Source organism: Lutra lutra, chromosome 6, assembly GCF_902655055.1.
Source record: "Lutra lutra chromosome 6, mLutLut1.2, whole genome shotgun sequence".
Taxonomy (NCBI): domain Eukaryota; kingdom Metazoa; phylum Chordata; class Mammalia; order Carnivora; family Mustelidae; genus Lutra; species Lutra lutra.
The window spans coordinates 80,021,490-80,044,611 of NC_062283.1; the positions used below are offsets into that span (position 1 = coordinate 80,021,490).

At 35.9% G+C, this 23,122-nt stretch overlaps 1 protein-coding gene across 4 annotated transcripts in view; it reads right to left on the minus strand.

The window, feature by feature from the left end:
* PTPRK (protein tyrosine phosphatase receptor type K) overlaps positions 1 to 23,122 on the minus strand; it is a 569,167-nt gene that overhangs the window by 101,803 nt on the left and 444,242 nt on the right. For all 4 annotated transcript variants that reach the window (XM_047732848.1, XM_047732846.1, XM_047732844.1 and 1 more), the window contains exons 8-11: positions 21,623 to 21,925; positions 15,696 to 15,805; positions 14,325 to 14,526; positions 11,020 to 11,125 (exon numbers count right to left, since the gene is read on the minus strand). In XM_047732848.1, the coding sequence (XP_047588804.1) occupies positions 11,020 to 11,125; positions 14,325 to 14,526; positions 15,696 to 15,805; positions 21,623 to 21,925 (721 nt within the window). The remainder of the gene's footprint in view (positions 1 to 11,019; positions 11,126 to 14,324; positions 14,527 to 15,695; positions 15,806 to 21,622; positions 21,926 to 23,122) is intronic.

Genomic DNA, 23,122 nt, shown 5'->3' on the forward strand with positions numbered 1-23,122 from the left:
TATCTGAAATCATGTCTAGTCCATCGTTCTCTATACTTTGGATGAGTTGGGCACCGAAGCTCCTAGGAATGCTATTGACAGGATACAGGCTCTCTGAGGGGTCCAAGGAACAGACAGCTGTCAATTTTAAAATGAAATAGGAGCACATGGGTAGCTCAATTAGTTGGGCCTCCGACTCTTGGGTTGTGGGATTGATCCCCACATCAGGCTCCATACTGGGTAAGGAGTCTGCTTGAAGATTCCCTCCCTTTGCCCCTCCCTCCGCTCATGCTTGCTCTCACCCTCTTTCTCTAGCTTGCTAAAAATAAATAAATAAATCTTAAAAAAATAAAATAGAATACAGGAAATACATAAGCATAGCCCTTGCAGAGAAAGAGGAATCACAGTTGACATATGCTGTGTTAAGCAAACGTAATCTTTTTTTCTGTTTATCTTCAACTTAGAATCTATATTTGTATATTACACAACTGCATATCCTGTGGATACATATTTTTCGGCAGACAGATGTACATATGCACACTCCCCAAACAAGCCTAACATTGTATTCTTGCCCTACTGGGCAATAATGATAATTGCTCATACTTGTTAATCATTTCACCTAATCCTTAAAAATAAATTTCTCATCCATTATCCCATATCTCTAGAAAAGTTCAGAAAACCTAGTAAATAGTCTTAACTAATTTTGCTACATAGTTGACAAAGGTTGTACATTCCAAATTAAAGAATTTCATCTAAGACAGCTTATCTCTCTGCATCTATTAGGATCAAAGCAAACTGATGATGCTGGAGAGGATTAAAAGAAGAAACAGTGCAATCTGGTCTTGGGGAAAGAGCTCACTGAATTTGAGATGAAACCCCAAACTAAAAATGATAAAATTCATTTTTTTTTTAAGAAATTTTCTTCCCTTCATTGATTAATCTGTGTGAGCAGGCTGTTGTCCAGCCACACACTTCCACTTTTTAAAAAAGTCTGTTTTCACCTTCTACTTTCTTATTTATCAATACAAATTAACTAAAGGACAGAAAATAAGGAATGAGAAATCAAATTAGAAGTGATTTGACTGATTACATGAAATGGGCCAATGCTTTTCCATCCTTATGGTTGTCTAATTACTGAACGGTACTTAACTCTAGCTGGATCTAAATATTGTTTGAGCTTACTACTTTAGCAATTTAAAATATCCCAAAGCCACCTAAATAGTTGTATTCACTCTGCCCATATTTTGTATTTAATTAAAGTTTTAAAATATTTTTTTAAAAGATTTTATTTATTTATTTTTCAGAGAGAAATAGAGAGAGAGAGAGACAGAGAGAGCACAAACAGGCAGAGTGGCAGGCAGAGTGGCAGGCAGAGGCAGAGAGAGAAGCAAGCTCCCTACTGAGAAAGAAACCCGATGTGGGACTGGATCCCAGAACCCTGGGATCATGACCCGAGCCGAAGGCGGCAGCTTAATGGACTGAGCCACCCAGGCATCCCTAAAATATTTCTATCATTAAGTTAAAATCAATATACTGGCATCATGAATCTTCACTTGATGCTGAAAATATGATTTATTTATGTTAAAAAACTAAAAATGATTTCACTTTATTATACTTTAATTTGATTAGACATTGGTATATAGCCACCTGTAGTTTTTTGGGAGGCCAAATGATGACTTCTCATCATACAATTTTCCTTTAGTCATAAGACTAAAAATAAGGGGATTTTGCCATTAGCTCAAAAAGTGATTATATGATACATGTAGTAGACAGCCTGCTTGGTTTCATGTTTAAAATTGTTGAAGTTGAAATCAAAATTATCTACAACTGCCTAATATATATATTTTTTAACCTGTTAGTAAATAAAACCTCTGAGAATCTGGTCTTAGTTTTAGGTTGTGTAACTTCTTAGTGATAGCAAATAATGAATTATACAATTGTATACTCTCATTTCATATCTAAAATGTCTCCTTAAATCTTCAGGAGAAATTTCCTATCTCCAGTGTTTTGCTATTTTTCTTATGAGCAGACTTCCTGAGATCGCACAGCCACCGTAGCTCATATGGACCTAATGCAAACATTTTCAAGATCCACAGAGTAAAGGCTTAAATATTTTGGTGACCATCATATTCCCTGTGCTTCATCTCTTAACTCCTTAAACACACAAGTCATTTCCCTCAGGGCTTCCTTATTTCTGTAAGAGAAAGGATCAGTTTCTGAATCAACAAATCTCAAAATCCTGGCATTAACTTTAATAAATTCTATTTTAACCATGTTCTACCTCCCTTGTAACATGCCATTTCTTTTCATTCCCACTGCTTCCACCATTAGGGGGATATTTACAACTTGACGTCCATATTTACTAAAACTAAACTTTACGTTTAGTTTTCTTGCCCTCATTTTTTTCTTCATGTTCTCCGGGGCCCCACCCATCCATCCATCCATCCATCCGTCCATCCATCCACCCATCCACCCATCCATCCATCCATCAGTCCATCCAACCATCCATTCATCCAAACTTCTATCCATCCATTTACCCATCCACCCATCACACCATCGATTCAGTCTCTAAATGCCCTGAACTGTTCATGAAGAATGCAAAAGAGAACCATTTTTCAAAAAGCTCATACTTTCCTAAAACACCACTTTGAGTATTAACCACTCTTCTCTAACTTTTTACTTTGTCAAAAGTATGTGGAGCCCTCCCACTGTCAAAAATCTATACTTTTTGCACTAGGGTTAATATCTTACTACGTCTCTTACCTTATCCCTCCACCCTTTGTCTCACTACCTCCTGTTGTATATTCTTCATTTCAAACTTGAATGACCATTGTTACTAAACATACCAATCATCCTGTTGAAGAGCTTCTAGCTTTTCTTCTTCTGCTATAAAACCTTCTCTGATTAGTTCATTTAGTGTTACTCTGTCTTCTAAAGCCAGTGGAGGTAATTCTAAAGGTGGAGGTAGGTAACAGGGATGAAACTGGAGTACAAGTTAGAGTCAATTGGGATGCTTTTTCAATTTAGTCCTCAATCCACCCACAAATTATAATGATACAGATGCATTGAGGAGATCATCAGAGGTATTTCTCAGGAATTCGGGGTTTGAAAAAGGCCTCAAACCACTGTCTTATAATATTTATTGTGCTTATCACTGACATGCTACATTAAAAATATTGCCTGGTATTTAGCTAAAGATAGTGGCTATCCTATTTTCAAGTCAAGTGCTTATTTATTCATTCATCAGATGTCTATTCAGTGCCATTCTATGCTAACCTTAAAGTGCTGAGGTTAGGGCAATGAACACAGTAATAAAAGTCTCTGCTCTCATGAAGTTGACATCCTAGTAGGAAATACAAATAAATGAATTTAAAAAAAAACACACAGTATGTCAAGATAAGCGCTCTAAAGAAAACTAAAGCAGGATAAGGGAAATAAGGAATAACAGGATTAAACATGTCTATTTTATATGCAGTGGTCAAGAAAGACCTATGTGCTAAAGTGCCCTTTAAGGAGAAACCTGAAGAGAAGGTTTCTGGCTATGTGGGTGTTTCTATCAGTTATCTCCTGCAAAATAAATTATCCTAGAACTGTGGCTCAAAAGAATAAACATTTAATATTGCACAGTTTTAGTGGGTTAGAACTTTGGGAGTGGCTTAGCCAGATGGTTCTGGCTCAGGACTTCTCATAAGGTCACAATCAAGTTATTAGCTGGGGGCTGTAGTCATTTAAAGGGCCAGAGACAATTGCACTACTAGGTATTTATACAAAGGATACAAACATAGTGATTTGAAAGGGAATGTGCACCCCAATGTTTACAGCAGCGATGTCCACAACAGCCAAACTATGGAAAGAGCCTGATGTTCTCTGGAAGATCAATGGATAAAGATATGGTATGTGTATACATACAATCAGGTAATATAAAATATTATATATATATATATATTTATATATATATTTATTTATATATATTTATATATATTTATTATATTTATAAATATATATATTTATATATATATAAAATATTACCAACCCATCAAAAAATGAAATCTTACCATTGTAATGACATGGATGCAACTACAGGGTATTCTGCTAAGTGAATGAAATAAGTCAATCAGAGAAAGACAATTATCATATGATTTCACTCATAGGTAGAATTTAAGAAACAACACAGATGAACATAGGGAAAGGCTGGGAAAAATAAAAGAAGATGAAATCAGATAGGGAGACAAACTATAAGAGACTCTGAACCATAGGAAATACACTGGGGGTAGAAGGATAGGGTAACTGGGTGATGGGCATAAAGGAGGCCAAGTGATGTCATGAGCACTGGGTGTTATACACAACTGATGAATCACTAAACTCTGCCTCTGAAACCAGTAATACACTATATGTTACTTAATTGATTTTAAATAAAATTTTTAAAAAAGGGCTGGAGAGGGGCGCCTGGGTGGCTCAGTGGGTTAAAGCCTCTGCCTTCGGCTCGGGTCATGATCTCGGGGTCCTGGGATCGAGCCCTGCATCGGGCTCTCTGCTCAGTGGGGAGCCTGCTTCCTCCTCTCTCTCTCTCTCTGCCTGCCTCTCTGCCTACTTGTGATCTCTCTCTGTCAAATAAATAAATAAAATCTTAAAAAAAAAAAGGGCTGGAGAGAATATTTAATAGAAAGTTAAGACTCTTCTCATTTTCTGTTAGTAAAAAACATCTACCTACTGCGGTTCTGTAGAATAAATTAAGAGATTTTACTTGGACCATATAGCTTTATATAAGGATAAAAAGAAGCCAAAATAGGCCAAAAAGATAATTTCTGTCTTAGTTTAAATGTCAAAGCATTTTTATCTGGAATTCAAGTAAGTTCGATGTCATAGTAGCAGTTAGAAATATCAGGTGAAACTATCTGATCTCTTTAAATTCCTGAGATGAAAAAGGATATTCTGCAAATGGAAGAGGGTGGTGGTCCTAATATTTCAGGTTGTATATCTGTGAACTGACCAGGTGGGGGGCAACTCTAACATATAGTGTTTGAACTCCAACTAATACAGATACAGATATAAATGTTCATCTGTATTTCTGTTAACTATACTGGGCATCAGACAATTTCTTGACCTAATACAACTGTAGAAGAAATAGTGGTTTTTTAAAAGTTTTTATTTAAATTAAAGTTAGTTAACATACAGTGTAATATTAGTTTCAGGTATACAATATGGTGATTCAACACTTCCATACAGTCCCTGGTGCTCATCACAAGTGTCCTCCTTAAGCTTTATCACCCATTTCACCCATCTCCCTGCCCTCCTCTCTGGAGACCATCAGTTTGTTTTCTATGGTTAAGAGTCTGTTTCTCGGTTTGCCTCTCTCTCTTTTTATTCCCTTTGTTCATTTGTTTTGTCTCTTAAATTCCACATATGAGTGAAATCATATTGTATTTGACATTCTCTGACTGACTTAATTTTTACAAAATGTTTTATTTATTTGAGAGAGAGAGAACACAAGCACAGGGAGGTACAGAGGGAAAAGCAGGCTCCCCCACAGAATAGAAGCCTGGACTTCATCCCAGGATTCTGAGATCATGACCTGAGCCAAAGGCAGATGCTTAACCAACTGAGCCACCCAGGTGCCCCATATGACTAACTCATTTGCCTAGCATAATATTCTCTAGCTTCATCCATGCTGTTGCAAATGGCAAGGTTTCATTTGCTTTTATGGCTGAGTAATATTCCGTGTGTGTGTGTGTGTGTGTGTGTGTGTGGTGTATATACATACATACATATCACATCTTCTTCATCCATTCACTAGTCTATAGACAGTTGGGTTGTTCCATAATTTGACCATTATAGATAATGCTGCTATAAAAATCAGGGTGTATGTATCCCTTTGAATTAGTAATTTTGTATTCACTGGGTAAATACCTAGTAGTGCAATTGCTGGGCTGTAGGGTAGTTCTATTTTTAACTTTTTGAACAAACTCCATACTGTCTTCCAGAGTGGCTGCAAAGAAATGGTGGTTTTGACTGCATTTCACGACTATCTCCTAATTACCTAACTAAGAATACATTGAAAAATTAGGTTCTACCTACAAAATAAACATTTAGTCACCCTAGAACAGGTAGCTTCCTGGCAGCTTAAAATAGAAAAAGCTTATATGTGGAAAATGCTGCAGTTAAATACACATTCATTTGTTACATCTTATAATAAACAGTTCACCGTTGAGGGGCTCTTCCCTGTGTTTTTGCAATATGCTGCTGCTATGTTCATTATTTGAAAACACAGCTACATCGGGTCAATCTTTTAATAAGTGGGACATTCTACACACTATAATTTATATCTACTCAGGCTAGAATTTGAATCCATCTATGAAAAATGGAAAATGTTTTTTAAAAAAGGGAAAATAAATTATGCATTCTAGGGAACTGGTTCTAAATGTGGGTAATATTCATGCTGAACCATACTAATGATTGTCGAGTGATGCCAGTTTTAGAGGTAGATCTTAAAAAGTAGGTAAGAAGAGTCAAAGGTCTAGGTAAGTCAGACAGCAACTTTCAGCCTTTAGAATAATTATATATTCAAAAATTAATTTTGTCAAAAAAAAACCCTCACACTTGCCAGAATTGTACTGCACATGTTTATATTAGTGTGTAGACATGTTAAGACCAGTCTTAAAGGAGAACCGAAGAATACAGTGATCGGTGATACTGAGAGCTGCATTATTTGCCCTGTGTACATCATGATGCCTTAGAATGAAATACAAAAAATATATAACATATATTGTAATTTCTAATATCCAAAGAACTCATTCCAAAGACAGCGTGCCTTCTTTTTGGCTTTAGACAGCAATCCAACAAATAAAAATATTGTGTTATTACTTAATAACCTCAAAAAAAAAAAAAAACCCTTGAATTCTTAGAAGACTTTTTGCTTTGCTACCACTTCTCAAAAATTGCTATCATTTCTCACCTTAAGTCTCCATTCCCTTCAGTTTCTCACTGAGCTTTCTCTCTCCTAGTTGTGTAAAACTTCGTGGAAGAGTCGCAGCCTCGTGCATTTCCACTGCTTCTGTCTTAATGTGGCCCAACAGCACCTCGTGTTGGGACTGGTTTCAGTCTGATTTACTCCCAGTTCATTTTCTACGTTTCTGTCAGAGTGATCTTTCCAGGAACGTAAAATTGCTCATAATCGTCTCTGCTTTCAGTCGCTCTGTGGCCACCTTCAGTTGTTGGATGGGCACTAAACAGCCTCTCCCTCTGGCCCTTACTTATTTCTCTAACCTCTCTTCTCCCACATGCCCTCCCCTCTCAGTGATCTGAGCTTCCTGCAGTTCTGGAGTGCACCACGCTGTCACATACCCAACCATTCGCTTTGCAATTATTGGGGAGGATTATTGTGTCTTCTCTTCTCAGCAACCACCTCCCTCTTTTCTTTTTTTTTTTTAAAGATTTTATTTATTTATTTGACAGAGAGAGATCACAAGTAGACAGAGAGGCAGGCAGAGACAGAGAGAGAGAGAGAGAGAGAGAGAGAGGGAAGCAGGCTCCCTGCCAAGCAGAGAGCCCAATGCGGGACTCGATCCCAGGACCCTGAGATCATGACCTGAGCCGAAGGCAGCGGCTTAACCCACTGAGCCACCCAGGTGCTCCACACCTCCCTCTTTTCAAAGTGACCCTTGGCTGAGTTCATTCTTAGGTCTCCTTCAAAACTCAGCTCTAGTACCACCTTTTCTAACTGCTGTCACTTCACTTCTCATACTGCATTCTGTCTCATACTGTCATTCATTGATTTCTGAGTCTGTAATTAACAGTTGAGGGCACATATTAAACCACCTTATGTGGATTTCTGTCCCAAGTATCCAGTTCAGTCCCTGGTGCATACTGAATGTCACTGGAATCAATACATTTATAGTAACTATTGGTAACTTTGGCTTTCTTGATAACACTATTGAACTCAATGTACAGACTCTCTGGAACAAGGTGCTACAATAGAGGCTACAGGAACTGGAGTTTGTTTGACATTAGGAAGACCAGAGCAGAATGATTTAGGTATTTCCAGTGGCCTTGGGACAAATGGATCTTAGGGTGCAGTCTGGCAGAGGCTACTAATATGGTGAAGTAGGATCTCAGGAGGTTGACCTAGGTGGTAAATAGGTCTAGGTTTTATTGGGAGGAGAGAAGATGGGCTGCATACCGAGTGGAATGGAAAAAACATTGCAGATAAGAGATTCTAATAGGCCGACATAAATATGAATCTGGCTGAAAAGTAAAATAGCTTCAAGAATCTGAAGAAGTGATGGGAAACGAATCAAAGACGAAGTAGCAGACATAAAAGTGCTATGAAAACTGATTACTTTAATTTGGGTCCTCATTTTCAAAGAATTTAGAGCACTGGACAAGATAAGCCTCAAGATAAGGCTCCAGTTAATGGTAGCAATATCAAAGGTAGGAATGTGGTCAGAGGAAAGAAGACAGGACTACATCCTGGGAAGATTCAAAAAACAAAGGAAGCAGGGCTCATCTGAGGCCAGATTGGTCAACAAGACAAGTCTAGTCCTGCTACCTGTTCCCCATCTATGGGTACTCCCAGATAGTTGAGCAAGTCATTGTAAAATACAGATGGACAAGACGGGATTAGAATATTAGTTGGAAGGCAGATTTTTTTTCCCTATTAGTAACATTCTTTTAAAATAGTTATTTATAGGGGCGCCTGGGTGGCTCAGTGGGTTAAGCCGCTGCCTTCGGCTCAGGTCATGATCTCAGGGTCCTGGGATCGAGTCCCACATCGGGCTCTCTGCTCAGCACGAAGCCTGCTTCCCTCTCTCTCTCTCTCTCTCTGCCTACCTCTCCGTCTACTTGTGATCTCTCTCTGTCAAATAAATAAATAAAATCTTAAAATAGTTATTTATATATAATTTAATTATTTCTTCCTATAGTATTCCTGGTTGTAAATTAATTTTTGAACCCTAATCTCCTACTATGTAAAATTTGGGAGTTCTCAGCCACGGGAATCAATTCCAGGGAAGGTGAAATGTCTTCCCAACAAATACAAAGAAGTACATTTCTGTGTCAGAGAAAGAGGATATAGAATTACTATTTTTTAAAAAGATTTATTTATTTGTTTATTTGACAGAGAAAGAGAGAGAGAGAGAGAGAGCGCAGAAGTAGGCAGAAGAGCAGGCAGAGGAAGATGGAGAAGGTTCCCCACTGAGTACGGAGCCTGATGTGGGGCTTGATCTCGGGGCCCTGGGATCATGACTTGAGCCGAAGTCAGATGCTTAACTGACTGAGCCACCTAGGGACCCCAAGGATATAGGATTATTAAGGATGATTTTTGTATAACCACTAGTTCAAACTATATGAATTTTTGGAAATTAGAAATTTTCTAATAAGAAAATGTAAAGGAAGTAAAAGAAAGATTTTTGGTTTCAAAACATGTTACTGATAACACATTCATTAATTCAACAAAGTTCCTCAACACCAATTATGAGCAAAGGATTTACAAGGTTACAGACTCCTTTGATTGTCCATGACAAATCTGGGCACAGGCTATGTTCTGTTGTGATCATTTTGTCTTTAATTTACAAAATTTAGCACAGTGCCAGGCATGTGATACATAGTTAATGTCTGTGTAATAAAATGATTAAATGAATAAAGAGCTAGTGAAAGTTACGTTATGCAGCATTCTACATTGTGTATGCAATTTACACTAAGTGAAGCTGAATTCACTCAAATATCTAAGTCTTACAAGATAAATGCAAGTACCTGGTAGCTCATTCAAATAGTAGTAGCAGAATTGAACACCTAGTAAGTAAATTTTATCACACGTAGGAACATGTGAATGACCCTGATTACTTGTCAATAGAAAAAGATGCTGAATGGAGGCATTTTTCTCTTTCTCCTCTGGATCAGCAATCAGACTCACTCACAGATCACTGATTCATGAATAGCACTATATATGTACTTTTCATTTTCAAGGAGCCCGTGCTTCATAAGTGTTTATATTACAAGTGTATTCAGTTGTCTCTCTCGTTCCCCAGCATGGTTTTCCCAAGATTTTAAGTCAGACAGAACAGATAGGAGTTTTCTTTATGGACTCAGGTTCTTTTAATAATTTTTTTATTATAAATTTTTTAAATGGGAAAAGCTCTTCCTTTACTATGATATAGGACTGTTTGAATGGTTCATATATGCTCAGAGGGTTAAAAGTATTTATTTTATACACAGAACAAAGATTAATTTCTCAATGAACGTGTAAAGAACTTGAGATGAATCAATTCTGAAATAACTGCACTGATTTCTGTGCCTCGATTTACTTGTCAAGGGAAGTATAAAAATAAAAGTATCCCCCAAATCTACAAGCTTCATGTGGATAATTGCTTAAGTTTTGGACATTTATCTAATTACAAATGTGAAAAATTAAAATCACTGGAATAATTCAAATCATTTCTAGAAAACAACATGGCTCATAATCTGCAAGATGAGGGTAATATGGGAGATTTTAATATCGAAAGGAAATGGCAAATTGAATTTTAATATTTACTATGGAATTCCTGAGAAGCAACAATTTAGGAATTAAAAGGTCACATAAGCTGCATTCATTATAACTAATCTCCTTTTATTTCCTCAAAGCTTCCTATTTTTCAAGCATTCATAAATTATTATAACAGATTTAATGCATTGGATAGGAGTTATTTTCCCCTTTTATTTCTGACAAATGCCTTCAAAGCTCATATCCCATGGATATCGACAGAGAAGTGGCATGAAATGGAACTAGAGAAAAATAAAAATCAAAGAGCAATGCTCTTAAATCAGAGTACACAGAATGGTTCAGATCATGAATAATCTCAAAAACCCCTTCAAACCTCACTCTTAAAAGTCTATCTTCAGGCTTTGTCCAAATGAAAAATAAACAAAACCAAAATAAAGCTTTTCTGACAGCTGTCGTCAACTGAACATCTCTTAGAAATGAACCACTATATCGACTGTTAAGCAACTATGAGAAGACATCTCTCCTACTGCTATTTTTTCCTATTACTAGTACTTTCCACCTCTTACCTGATTGGTGCCCCTTTGGCCTGTGCAGGTCTCAACAATACAGTTATTGTGGTGGCCGTTTCATTGAGAGAGGCATCAACTCCTTCATAGTCAGGTAAAGTTGGAGCTGTTAAGTGATTAATGAGAGAAGAAAAAAGTTTCTGTCAAGTAACAGAATTATATCACAGTTCAGGATGAATAAATGATCTGGAATGGGGAGAAACCAATTTCATGTTAATTTTCTAAAGTGTACTTCTGTCTGTAGAATAACATTATTAATGAATGTTAATGCTGGGAATGTAAAGCAGCAGAAAATATGAAGCCACGATTTTTTGTTGAAATTCAAATTGTCATCTGGCAACTTGGACACACACACACACACCAAACATTTTGTGAAGGTGCTTTGGCTTCTGGTTTCCTGAGACCCTGAAACCAGCATAGACAGGATGGGAGGTGAATAGCGTTGACTCTGGGGAGTCCTGGTTATGGACGTGCACAGGGAGAAGTGGAGGCAGAGAGGGTAGGAAGTGAGCCTGAGGCTCCGTGGTGAGGCAGTGCTGGGTACCATGTAAAGGTTGTGGAATATGTTAGGTCCTGCTGCTGTGCCTGCACCCCGCCCCCTCCTTAGGAAATAAAAATTAAAATTAAAGCGGAGACTCCAGTTTTAATTTGAAATGTAATCACAGCTGCAGATATTTTTGATATTGGGGCCTGTCAACTTATTTTTACAGATTTGAACTTTTCTAATACTGATCTGTAAACATTCCCTACGTTATTTACCTTAAACCTTTCTCAGAGCTGTTAAAAAATCCCATTTGTTACTTGTTTTTAAATTTTGTTTCTATTGAGGCAGAAAAATATTTAATTACATAGGATTTTATTGATAATTTCCTATTTCTTCTATTGCTTTTATATGAGAAGGTCCTTCTGCAACAAAGTTAAGATAATTACCCTGTTTTTCTACTTTGTAAGAAAAATGTTTAACTCTTTAATTGGCTCTTGTACAAAGTTAAGAAAAATAACTAGAAATGTATTGAGGAAGTGTGGTGAAGGGGAATGGGAACTGTAGTATTTATTTTGCATGAACTAGGATATAAGTTGCCAGATTCCTAAAAAGTAGAAACTTATAAATTTTCAAAATATTTGATAATGGTTGGGGTCCGGGGGAGGGCTCCCTAATCTTGAATTGGGTGAAAAAGTAACCTCAAATGGCTTTTGGTTATTTCCATGTAGAAAGATCTTTCAGGGAGGACATAACCAGTGAAACGTGTCTATTATCAGAGAAACTGGGAACAGATGGCATCTAATATAAATTTCGAAGTATTTCATTCACTCATTGAACATTTACTGAATATATACAATGTGTTGAATTTTTGTAAGTGTTGTGAGTATAAAGACAAAGCATGGTCTCTGGCATTTAGAGAATTAAAAGTCGAGATTTCACGTTTTATCAAGAGTGAAAAAGTGTTTTCTTTTTAAATATTTATTTATTTATTTATCTGAGAAAGAGAGAGACACAGACAGACAGACAGAGAGTACAGGCAGAGGGGAGGAGCAGGGGGAGAGGGAGAAGCAGACTCTACGCTGAGTAGGGAGCCCAATCCCAGGAATCTGAGATCATAACCCAAGCAGAAGGCAAAAGCCCAACCAACCGAGCCTCCAGGTGGCAAGCGTGAGAATCTTAAACAAACAACAAAAAAAATTATAGCCAAATTTTAGGTGACTTAAAGAGGAGGCAGTTCATTTGCTAAAACAGTGGTTCTCAAACTAGTGAGATCAGAAGCCCATGAAGGCTTCTTAAACCCCAGATTGCTGCCTTTCCCCCTTGAGTTTCTAATTCATTAGGCCCAGCAAGGAGTCTGATACTGTGCATTTTTAGAAATTTTTCAGGTGATGTTGATGCTTTTGGAGTGTGAACCACACTTAGGAGAACCACTAGTCTAAACCAGGGTTGGGAGTAAGAAAAATGGAACAGAGAAAACTTCAGGGTTTAGACAATGCTTGAGCTGAATATTAAAAGGGCAGTAAATACTCATGAGGACAGGAATGTCTCAAATAAAATGCAGGAGATGGGAAACAGAATATTTGAAGACATGATCCCATGAAAGGAGACTTTGTGTTATGACAGCTACAAGCCGTCTGCTAGGCTTGGAACTTCGGGTTCATGGGTAGGAGTGGTGGATGGAAGGAACTATAAAATTAAGGGGCCAGGGCGCTTGGGTGACTCAGTGGTTAAAGCCTCTGCCTTTGGCTCAGGTCATGATCTCAGGGTCCTGGGATCGAGTCCCGCATCGGGTTCTCTGCTCAGCAGGGAGCCTGCTTCCTCCCCTCTCTCTCTCTGCCTGCCTCTCTGCCTACTTTTGATCTCTCTCTCTCTCTTTCTGTCAAATAAATAAAATCTTTAAAAAAAAAAAAAGAATAAGATAAATAGCTCATATTGGAATAGCTAATATTTTCATGATAAAAATTTTAAGGCTTTATATTCAAAACGTTTCCAAATAGAAGTATTACATTTATAAATATATATTTATGTTAATAATCTTAACTAAGATAAAACATTACATAAGGTAGAGTAGAATTAGGGCATATGACAATGCTAATTATTAGCTAAATTTAATCAGGTTTAACTGATGACTTGACTGAAGGAGAAACCATATCTATAAATAACCTAGTCAATTACAAACTGAAATTGTGAGCATAAAATAATGTGAAATTTAACTATATTTATCAGCTTAAGTTCTCTTGTACCTTACCATTCTGAAATTTAGATGAATTTATGTGAGATTCTAAGAGAAAGAATTACTCATGTTGCTTAAAAATATCAGAATGCCAGGGAAAATGGAAAAGAGAGACAAGATGGGTATGTGGCACTCTAACAGTGGATCAAAGATCTGCTATCATTCTTTTGATAAAATCTGCTTTCAATAGTTCTGATAACATAATAATTACCAACTCCTCAAAGGTATAATCAGTCTGTTCGCATTCATAATGAACTTTTAATACTTCTAATTAAGATAAAATGACATTTTTAAAAGGACCCCTGTCAATTAAAAGTGACTGAGATGTTTTTGGGTTTGGACATACAACCAATTATTATCTGTATTCACATAATTCTTTGTTTCAAATTTTTATTTAAATTCTAGTTTGTGAACTTACAGTGTCATATTGGTTTCAGGAGTAGTATTCACATAATTCTTTAACGAACTTCAATCAGGAATAGCTAACTATATTAAAGATTTAATAAGTGAGATGACTATTTTGAGTACATATTCTCTAGGACACATTATTACAAACCAATCCTGTTTGCACTTTATTCTTTTGCATACCTGAGATGTTAGTGGTCACATTGATGGCTGTGGCTGGCCCAAAGCCTTTGACCGTGCTGGCTCTTATCAAGAACTGGTAGGTGGTGCCAGGATGCAGATGCATAAAGACATGGTGTGTGCTATTCCATAAATTTGATACAGTCTGGGGAGGTCCAGCCACTGGGACTGCAGGATCAAATGATCTTATGCTGCTGTAGCTGACCTGTTTTAAAGAAATATATTTGCTATTACACATCCAATATAAGTCATGATATAATCTAAATAAACCTACTTTAAATAAGGTAGTATCAAGGGTATCTCTGTGGAATGAATCACATTTTTCTTAAACTTCATTTCCTTCTTATTTGGATATGGTTATTTCACAGTCATTCTATATCTAATGTCTGTCCATCTATCCATCCAACCATTCATCCATCCAGCCAGCCATAGATATACCTAGAGGTAATATATCTGACTGACCAATATGCATCTATTTTCTTTCATCAAAAGATATATTTTTTAAAAATATTATGGTTACACACACATCCACAGTCTTACGGTCATATATGTTAATGTACAGGAAACACAGAAAGTGTTCAACAAATGTTTGCTGTGAGTCATATCATCCCACACCTTGAGTTACATAACAAATTTCATGTAAATAGCACTGTGCTATAAATAGCACATATTTATAAATAGCACAAAAATATAAATATAAATAGCCCCGAGCTATAGCAGTGCCATAGCACTAAAGCCAAGTGTGCTAATGGAGTCACAGTTTATAAGACTGCCCTAGTGATTCCCATTCCCATGCTGTACTCTGTAGCCACTAGAAATTTAAACATTTTATGCTCTAAACAACACTGCCTATACAGGAACAGAACTACACATTTGTGCAATTATAATGATCTTTTCTTTCTTTCAGCTTCTCCTCTTTAAAAACAAGATAATGATTTATAACCAAAATTGAGATGAAGCTCTGGAATAGTCAGGTTTATAATATATTTTGCTGTTTTGGTAGGAATCCTTTATTCTGAAACAATTGATACTCAATGGCCTCCCCTGATTACAGCATAAAATATGAATATATTACTTTTATAAAAATTCATTCTTTATAACCATCAGTAAGTCTCTTCAAAAAGGCCTATCCTGCTTCCCTGAAACAACTACAAAAACATACATTTACTTTAAGAATTAGAAAATTCTGGGTGCCATCCAATATTTGTTTTGAAACTCAACTTTGGGATCAAGGAATTTGTAAAGTAAAACAGCTCAGTACTAAAAATGACTTTGATCCCCTAAGCCTCACTTACTTATTTTTCATTATTTCTCTTTTTCCTTTTACTTTCCCTTCAATATACATTTCAATTAACTTCCTTATTCTCCAAATACCTCATATTGAGTGATGACCCCATTTGGATCCAGAGGTTCTTTCCAGTTCAAGAAGATCTTATTTTCAAAGGATGTTCCTTGAAGAGAATTGACTGGTACAGGACCAGGCACTACAAATATATACAGTTTGGGTTACAACGATCCTTACATCAGAAACAGAAAAGGTAAATACTGTAAGTTATATAAGCCAAATTAAAAATAAAAAATCGTGTCCTTAAAAAGAAAATAAGCTATGTGACCAGTTTTCTGATTTTAATAAACAGGAATTTAAAGTAATCTGTAAGCTTCTAATGCAGACAACATACAACTCCAAAGTTATTTTTATTCAAAAGAATATTCTATCACCTTAGAGAGCTGAATAAATTGTATAGTCTAGTTTTCTCTGTTGTATACCTCTAATAACATGAAGATCGCATTTGTAATTTGTTTCAAGAACAGAGCTATAGTCCCTGAAAGATATTCTGAAGATTATGATAAGCCCCTAAAGTGTCTCCATAAACAAATTTCATTAAATAATGAATTATAATAATAATTAATACTCCTTGGACTCAAAAGCCAAATCATAGAGTACTGAATTGAAATGCCCACTAATAGTCAATCTGACTCTATTGCTACTCTTATTAAATTTCTATAATGTGAAGAAGACAGCACTGATTATTACAACTTAAAAAAACTTCAAGACGAATAGGTTCAAATATCATTGCTTCAGTCTTTTAAATGAAATTCCCTTTTGTAAAGCTAGGGTCAAACCATTTTACAGTATCAGACTTGTCTAGCACTCAACAATCAGCATAACTAGTTCTGAAGTGTCCGCAGGTATGACAAGAGTTGAGAAACCTTCTTACCAGTCCTTATTTGCAAATGTCATATAATTGACAATACCCAGTGGCAGCAATGAACAGTGTGTCAGTTTCTATTGACAAAATATAAAACATCAGATGCTTTTGCTCTTTGTTTTTATGTACTTTGTCTAAATATATAGTTGCTACTTATTCACAAAAATATCCGGTTTCTTGTTCTGAAAATGTTTAAATATATATCCTGTTCATCTTTGTTTAAAATATGTGTTTTCTTTTGAAATATTGACCCAATATTGGGCAAGTAAGTACTCTTTTTAATTAATATTTTTCCTTAATCTAACGTTTCAGTGAACTTCATACATGGCATTATCTAGAAATATAGTTGCAGAGTATACAGCAATTTTGTAAGGATTGAAGTAAATTAAAAATCACTGCATCGTAGCTAGCAGCATCAAGAAATTCTGAATGATACGTCAAAACAGGAAGATTTATTTCAGATCACAAGGAGACGATGAATGATGCTATGACCTCTGGGACAACCAATGTAATTTGGAACATTAATAATAAATTCATAAAGAGAAAAACCATAAAGGAAAGAAACCCATAAAAAGAAAAGATGCCAGCACTAAACTTCAGAAGATAATTACATGCGTCTGTCAGCTGAGGGTTTAGGGAGCACTTAACCAAAGGCATCCACTTCCTGCAAGTCCCAGGTCCCCTGTATTGGCAGAGCCTATACAGTTGATCAAGGCAGAGAGGCCATCACAGCCCCTGTGTGTACCCCGGGACACTTACGGAAGCTGCCATGGTCTTTCTTTGGTAACTAACAAGGCTGATAGGTGTTACGTCATTTGAGCAGAGTGAAAACAAGCTTATGATTGTAATTAAGGAAAAATATTTCTTCACCTTTCCATTACTTTCATAGATGGTGGCTGCTGAAAGAAGGAGAAGGCAAGACCCCAATTAGTGAGAAAATGTTTATTTGATGGTATTGTAATTACTATCTGTGTTCATTAACCACAATTTGGCCAACAAATATATAAAGTGGTGTGGATGTATTTCAAATTGTTTACAAATAAAGATAGTTATAAATTTTGCATAATTCTGCACTGGAAGAGGGGCAGAATTAAAGAGTATCTTTCCTAGAATTTATGTATTTCTCTGTTCCTCTTCTTCTTCTTTTTAAAAGATTTGATTTATTTGACAGAGAGAGAGATCACAAGTAGGCAGAGAGGCAGGCATAGAGAGAGCGGGAAGCAGGCTCCCTGCCGAGCAGAGAGCCAAACATGGAGCTTGATTCCAGGATCCTGAGATCATGACCTGAGCTGAAGGCAGAGGCTTAACACACTGAGCCACCCAGGTGTCACTGCCTTTTTTTTTTTTTAAAGTTAGCTCCACACCCAGCATGGAGCCCATGGGGCGTGAACTCATGACCCTGATGTCAAGACCCAGAGATCAAGACCTGAGTTGAGATCAAGAGTTGGACACTTCACCTAGTGAACCACCCAGGCACCCCTCTCTACTCTTCTTACACATATTCTACTTTGTCAATAAAATTCACTTAAAGTACCTACAGGTCATTATTTGTAAAAGGGAAAAGTGTGTGGAAAAATTATGGCCAAGATAGAACCATGCTATGGATCTTGCACTGGGACTAGTACAGTGGACAAGAGAAAGAAGTATACTTAGGTGAATGACAAAACACACACATAAACAGGTGGGGCGGGGAGTGGGCACAGATGAATTATATTTAATAATTCTCCAACTGTGAAGGAGGACAATGTCTATATATAATGTCTCTATATAATTTTGATTTGTGTAAATACAGCATGAAGTTACTAAGACCATCATCATGGCCATCTTCGTATTTCAGGGAATGTCACTTCACATTTCCACATCAACAACTTTTAATGGAAGTAGAATGCTGACTTTCATTCCCCTGCCTGCGATTTATTTGAGAGCTGTTTCAGCTATTTGTGTGTGTGTGTGTGTGTGTGTATAGGAAAGTCCTTTAAAATATAACTCTCAAAATGGAAGAGAGGAAAAATGAAATGTGGGTGGGGCAAGATTATATTAAATAAGCACTATAGACTTTAAAATATAATAAATGTACATTTAAAAATACCTCTGTATTAGCAAAAAATGTCCCCAAACCAGGGTTTTCTGCTGAGCTAACTTCATAATATTGATTTTTGTAAATGCTAGGATAAAAAATGAAAACAAAATCTCATACGAAAAATTCTACCCATGCATTAAAAAATGTATGCAATAAATTAAATATAAATTCTACCTTAGGGTTCTGGTGGGAAATCATTTTAGCTTTGCTCTCATGATTTATGGATGTCCCTAGAATTCTTTTCATGAAATTATATTCTTTTATTAGATGGTTGATAATTTATTCTTTTTCTATGTATATAGGGCAGCAATAATTTAGTAAGACTGACTTAATTAGATCATCATAACCCATCGATCTTTGCAACAACAGGTTATGATTTAGATATTCTGTCCCTCCTCTCAGGAACATTGAGTCATATCAAGTATTCTTTGTAGAAACTGGAGCTCACGTGAGCAGATCTTAAGACTGAGTTATTTGGAAATATACAAAGTTTGTACTGCAGTCATTTAGTTTTTTACATAAAACAAAGGAGAAGAAAAATAATTCTCACAGTAGAAAAAATTACTTTGTGACCATGCTATGAAATAACATGCAACTCAGTATCATTACAGCCAGTAAAAAAGTTCAAAACATACCTTAAAATAAAACTAGAATAAGAAATAATATTGAAATTATGTATCATTAATTTGATCTTATAAAACTGTTTTTATATAAAATAGCACAGTCATGAAGTTGATGGATTTAGGACATAATTTAAGATTTCATAGCAATTTGCTTCCTGATTATTAATCTAGTTGTAGGTGCTCGCAAAAATACATTTAAAAATTTAATGAAATATGAAAAAGTTACATGAGCCTGACTGCATTCTTTGGTTTATGGGAAAGAAAGGCAAACTAAAAGCCATACCAAAGTATACCACCAAAATGAATTATATCATTAGAGAGTGATTGGCAGAAAAAGCACAAATGTAGCAGAGTCTAAAATGATCAATTAAGGGGTGCCTGGGTGGCTCAGTTGGTTAAGCATCTGCCTTCAGCTCAGCTCATGATCTCAGGGTCCTGGGATGGAGCACATTGGGCTCCCTGCTCTGTGGGAAGCCTGCTTCTCCCTCTCCCACTCCCCATTGCTTGTATTCCCTCTCTCGCTTTGTCTCTGTCAAATAAATAAATAAAATCTTTAAAAAAAATTAAAAAAATAAAATGATTAAGAAATCAAGTTTTTAAAATTTTAAGGGTAGGTAATAAAGTACATTCTTATTACTAAAAACATGGCTTACAAAAGGTCTAGAGTAATACAGACATTTTAGTATTTATCCTACTTTATGAACTGAAATAGAGAGTTTTCAGAGCTTTTGAATCTTAGACTTTCCATTTCTACCATCCATCTATGAAACAATTAGGTTAATTATTCTTTCATATATAATCATGTGTTAAGGTATCTTCTGTGTATGTGTGGGGGTTTATGAGTGCTCTAATAAGAGCAAGTTTTGTTGTTTGAAATATTATTAAGGCTTAGATTAGGTGCAAATGCAAACATGATAGTTGAGGTAATCATGTTTGGTTACCTTAGACATGACAAAATGCATTTATCATAAATAAGTCTTAGGTTTATTCTTTGAAAATTTTAGGAATATGAAAATAACTCCATGCATAATTTTAGGACAATATTGTTTTCTTCAAAACTGAGCTAAATGAGGCTGAAAAGCTCTCACTTCCTTTTATAACAAAAATAATAGAACAAATCTAGGTCATTTCTATTTTTCAGAGTGAGAGAGCTTGAAGTGATATGGAAAAACTTCTAGAAACTGTGGTGTATTGACCTATCTTAAGGCAATCTCATACTCCATAGTCATCCAAATATATATCTGTGCCTAAAGTTCAGGACTTGAGGGAAACTGAAAACACCTGGGTATGAAATACATCCTGTTTTCCTAAATCCAAACAAAAATGTGGCCCTACTGACAGGCTATTCAAGGAGAAATTCAGAAGGGTATGGAACCTGAGAGATCAGCTTACTTAAACTTTCCATATAGAGATGAGAAATGGAAATCTAGAGGAGTAAACAGATTGGGTAAGGTGACAGAATTATTGGTGCCAGGACCGAAAACTCAGGATTCCTGACTCCCAGAGTTCAGCTTTGCCTCCATTCACTAAATAGGTCATTTTTTTTTTTCCTTCATGCTTCCTTTCATAATGGTAAATTTTGAAAACAAAATGTCTAATATCGAAATAATACATTATTGTTATTATCATAGTACCATCATTTGTACAACTTTTGGGTACAGGGAACATTTCTGTTCAATCAAGAAATGTACTTATTCACACTAATGACAAACTATAATGCTATAGTAGGTTAGGGTAAATTATAATATTAATATAAATGTTTGTTCCTATTAATAATTCTGAGGTGACACATATAGACATTGGACATTATATAATTAAATTCCTTAGGTGGTAATAAAATGGATAAAAGATGACAGCTTGCCTATATCTGATAAGGGCCTTTATTGAGACTTAAATATATGAATTTCAACCTTCTTTTATATTTAAACTTAAATGAAACCATCTAAATATGAGTGGAAAGGCAAACGATGCTGTTTTCAAATGTTAAGGAAAATGAAAGCTGCATTATTGGTTTGTAAAATGTAAAAAACTACATTTTAACCAAGTGCGTTTCACCAATAGGTAAATGATGTAATGCCATGAATAGTGAGAATTATTTTTGTATATTTGATAGCAAAAACTTTATTTAAGCTTTAGTGTAGTTGTTATTTCTCTAACATATAAAAACAGAAAACAGTAGAGGTACATTTCATCCAGTGTTTGATGCTACTCTGAAGAACATTAAGCTTTTTAGTTAAAGGCAAACTCTTTTCAAAGTTAACCTCATTAAGAGTATTTAGCAGATTTCAGAATCCAATTGAATTTTGGTGACTCTAGAGAAAACTGTAAGCAATGACATAATCTGATTATACGATTCCCCCTTTTTAAAATAATGAAATATGAACATACCATCTTCATCAGTTTGAATAATCGTCTCTTCACTCTCCTTCCTGCCTTCTGGATTGGTTAGGATCATCTTGAGGCTGACATTTGTATAAGGTGGCAGATGGTTCACAACATGCTGAGGGGCTTTGGGGTCCATGTCCAAACAGTCTGCCTTGCTCTCGTTGTGACCACGGAAGTAATGGTAGCAGATAGTGACATTAAAAGTGTGGCAACGAGTAATGTTATAACCCAAGGATTCCCAGTCCACAGCAATGCGTCTTGCCTGTATCTCAGCAATCTTTAATGTCTTTGGAGTTCGCATAGGTTCTGAAAAATAAATCAAAGATGCAGATGGCTGTCAACTTCACAATGAATAATCTAGGTAAAATCAAACACTGAGCATGACATAGCAGATGTACACGTAGGAAAACACGAAAATCATCTTTTATTCTCATTTTATTTACTCATCATCTTATTTCTGAAGGTTCGATCAGGGGCTGTGATTTACCAATGGGAAAAGAAATGTAAAATGTTAACAATCCACAGTACTCAAGAACATGGCGGAAAGACAAAACCCTGAAAATGTGGCCAGAATGCTTTTATAGTTGCTGTTGTTACTGCCCAATTCCCCGTCTCTCTTTTCTCTTGTCGTTACTGAGCAAGTCAATTAGCTAATACATCATAATGGATAAGAGTCAACACGTTCTGCTCTATGATTTGTCATGTCACCAGTTATGGTGTATACTAATTAGTCTAATTGTAATACTAAACTACCATTTACCAAAAAGTGACGCAGATATTAATTAACATTTATTATTTCAGTAATGATGTTGTTCATCAAAGCAGAAAAATATCTGAGAAAAACTACAAGAACACATGTGGATATTCACATTGTCATCGATCCTTCTTGATCTCTTTCTGTCTTTTTCTAGGAAACACTCAGGTCTGACAGTCCATTCACTGTCACCCAAACCAAACTGGGATGTGAATTTCCATTCAACTGGAAAATGCTGGCAGAACTAAACACTCTGAAGACTGGAGTCCATCCATCACCGCTTCCCAAGTGTATTCTTTCCTCATGCAAGACTAACTTTAATCGTCTAACTTAATCAAAATAATTACTCTATGAAAGTCATGGCCATGGCAAAGTCTACACAGTAAACAAACCAAAACACAGCTAAGCTTTCATACTTTGATTGAACAAAAAGATTAAAATCAAGGCCTAGGTCAAAGCCACATTGGAACCTCCCTTAACTCACTAAGAACAGTCAATGCCCTTGCTAAATGGGAGTCAGTAGACAAAAAAGAAGGAAAATAAATAATACAAAAAACCCAATTTGAGTGTTTTTTTAAATTTTCATTTTTGAGACTAAAATCTCAGTTCTGTAAAAATAATCAGCATGGTACACAGATGGCAAGCCCAAACTGGGATTCTAGTTCAATGTATTATATGTGCCAGCTGAAATACACTCTGGTGGCCATTTAAAACCTCAAAACTACAAAAATACATACATATACATGCAA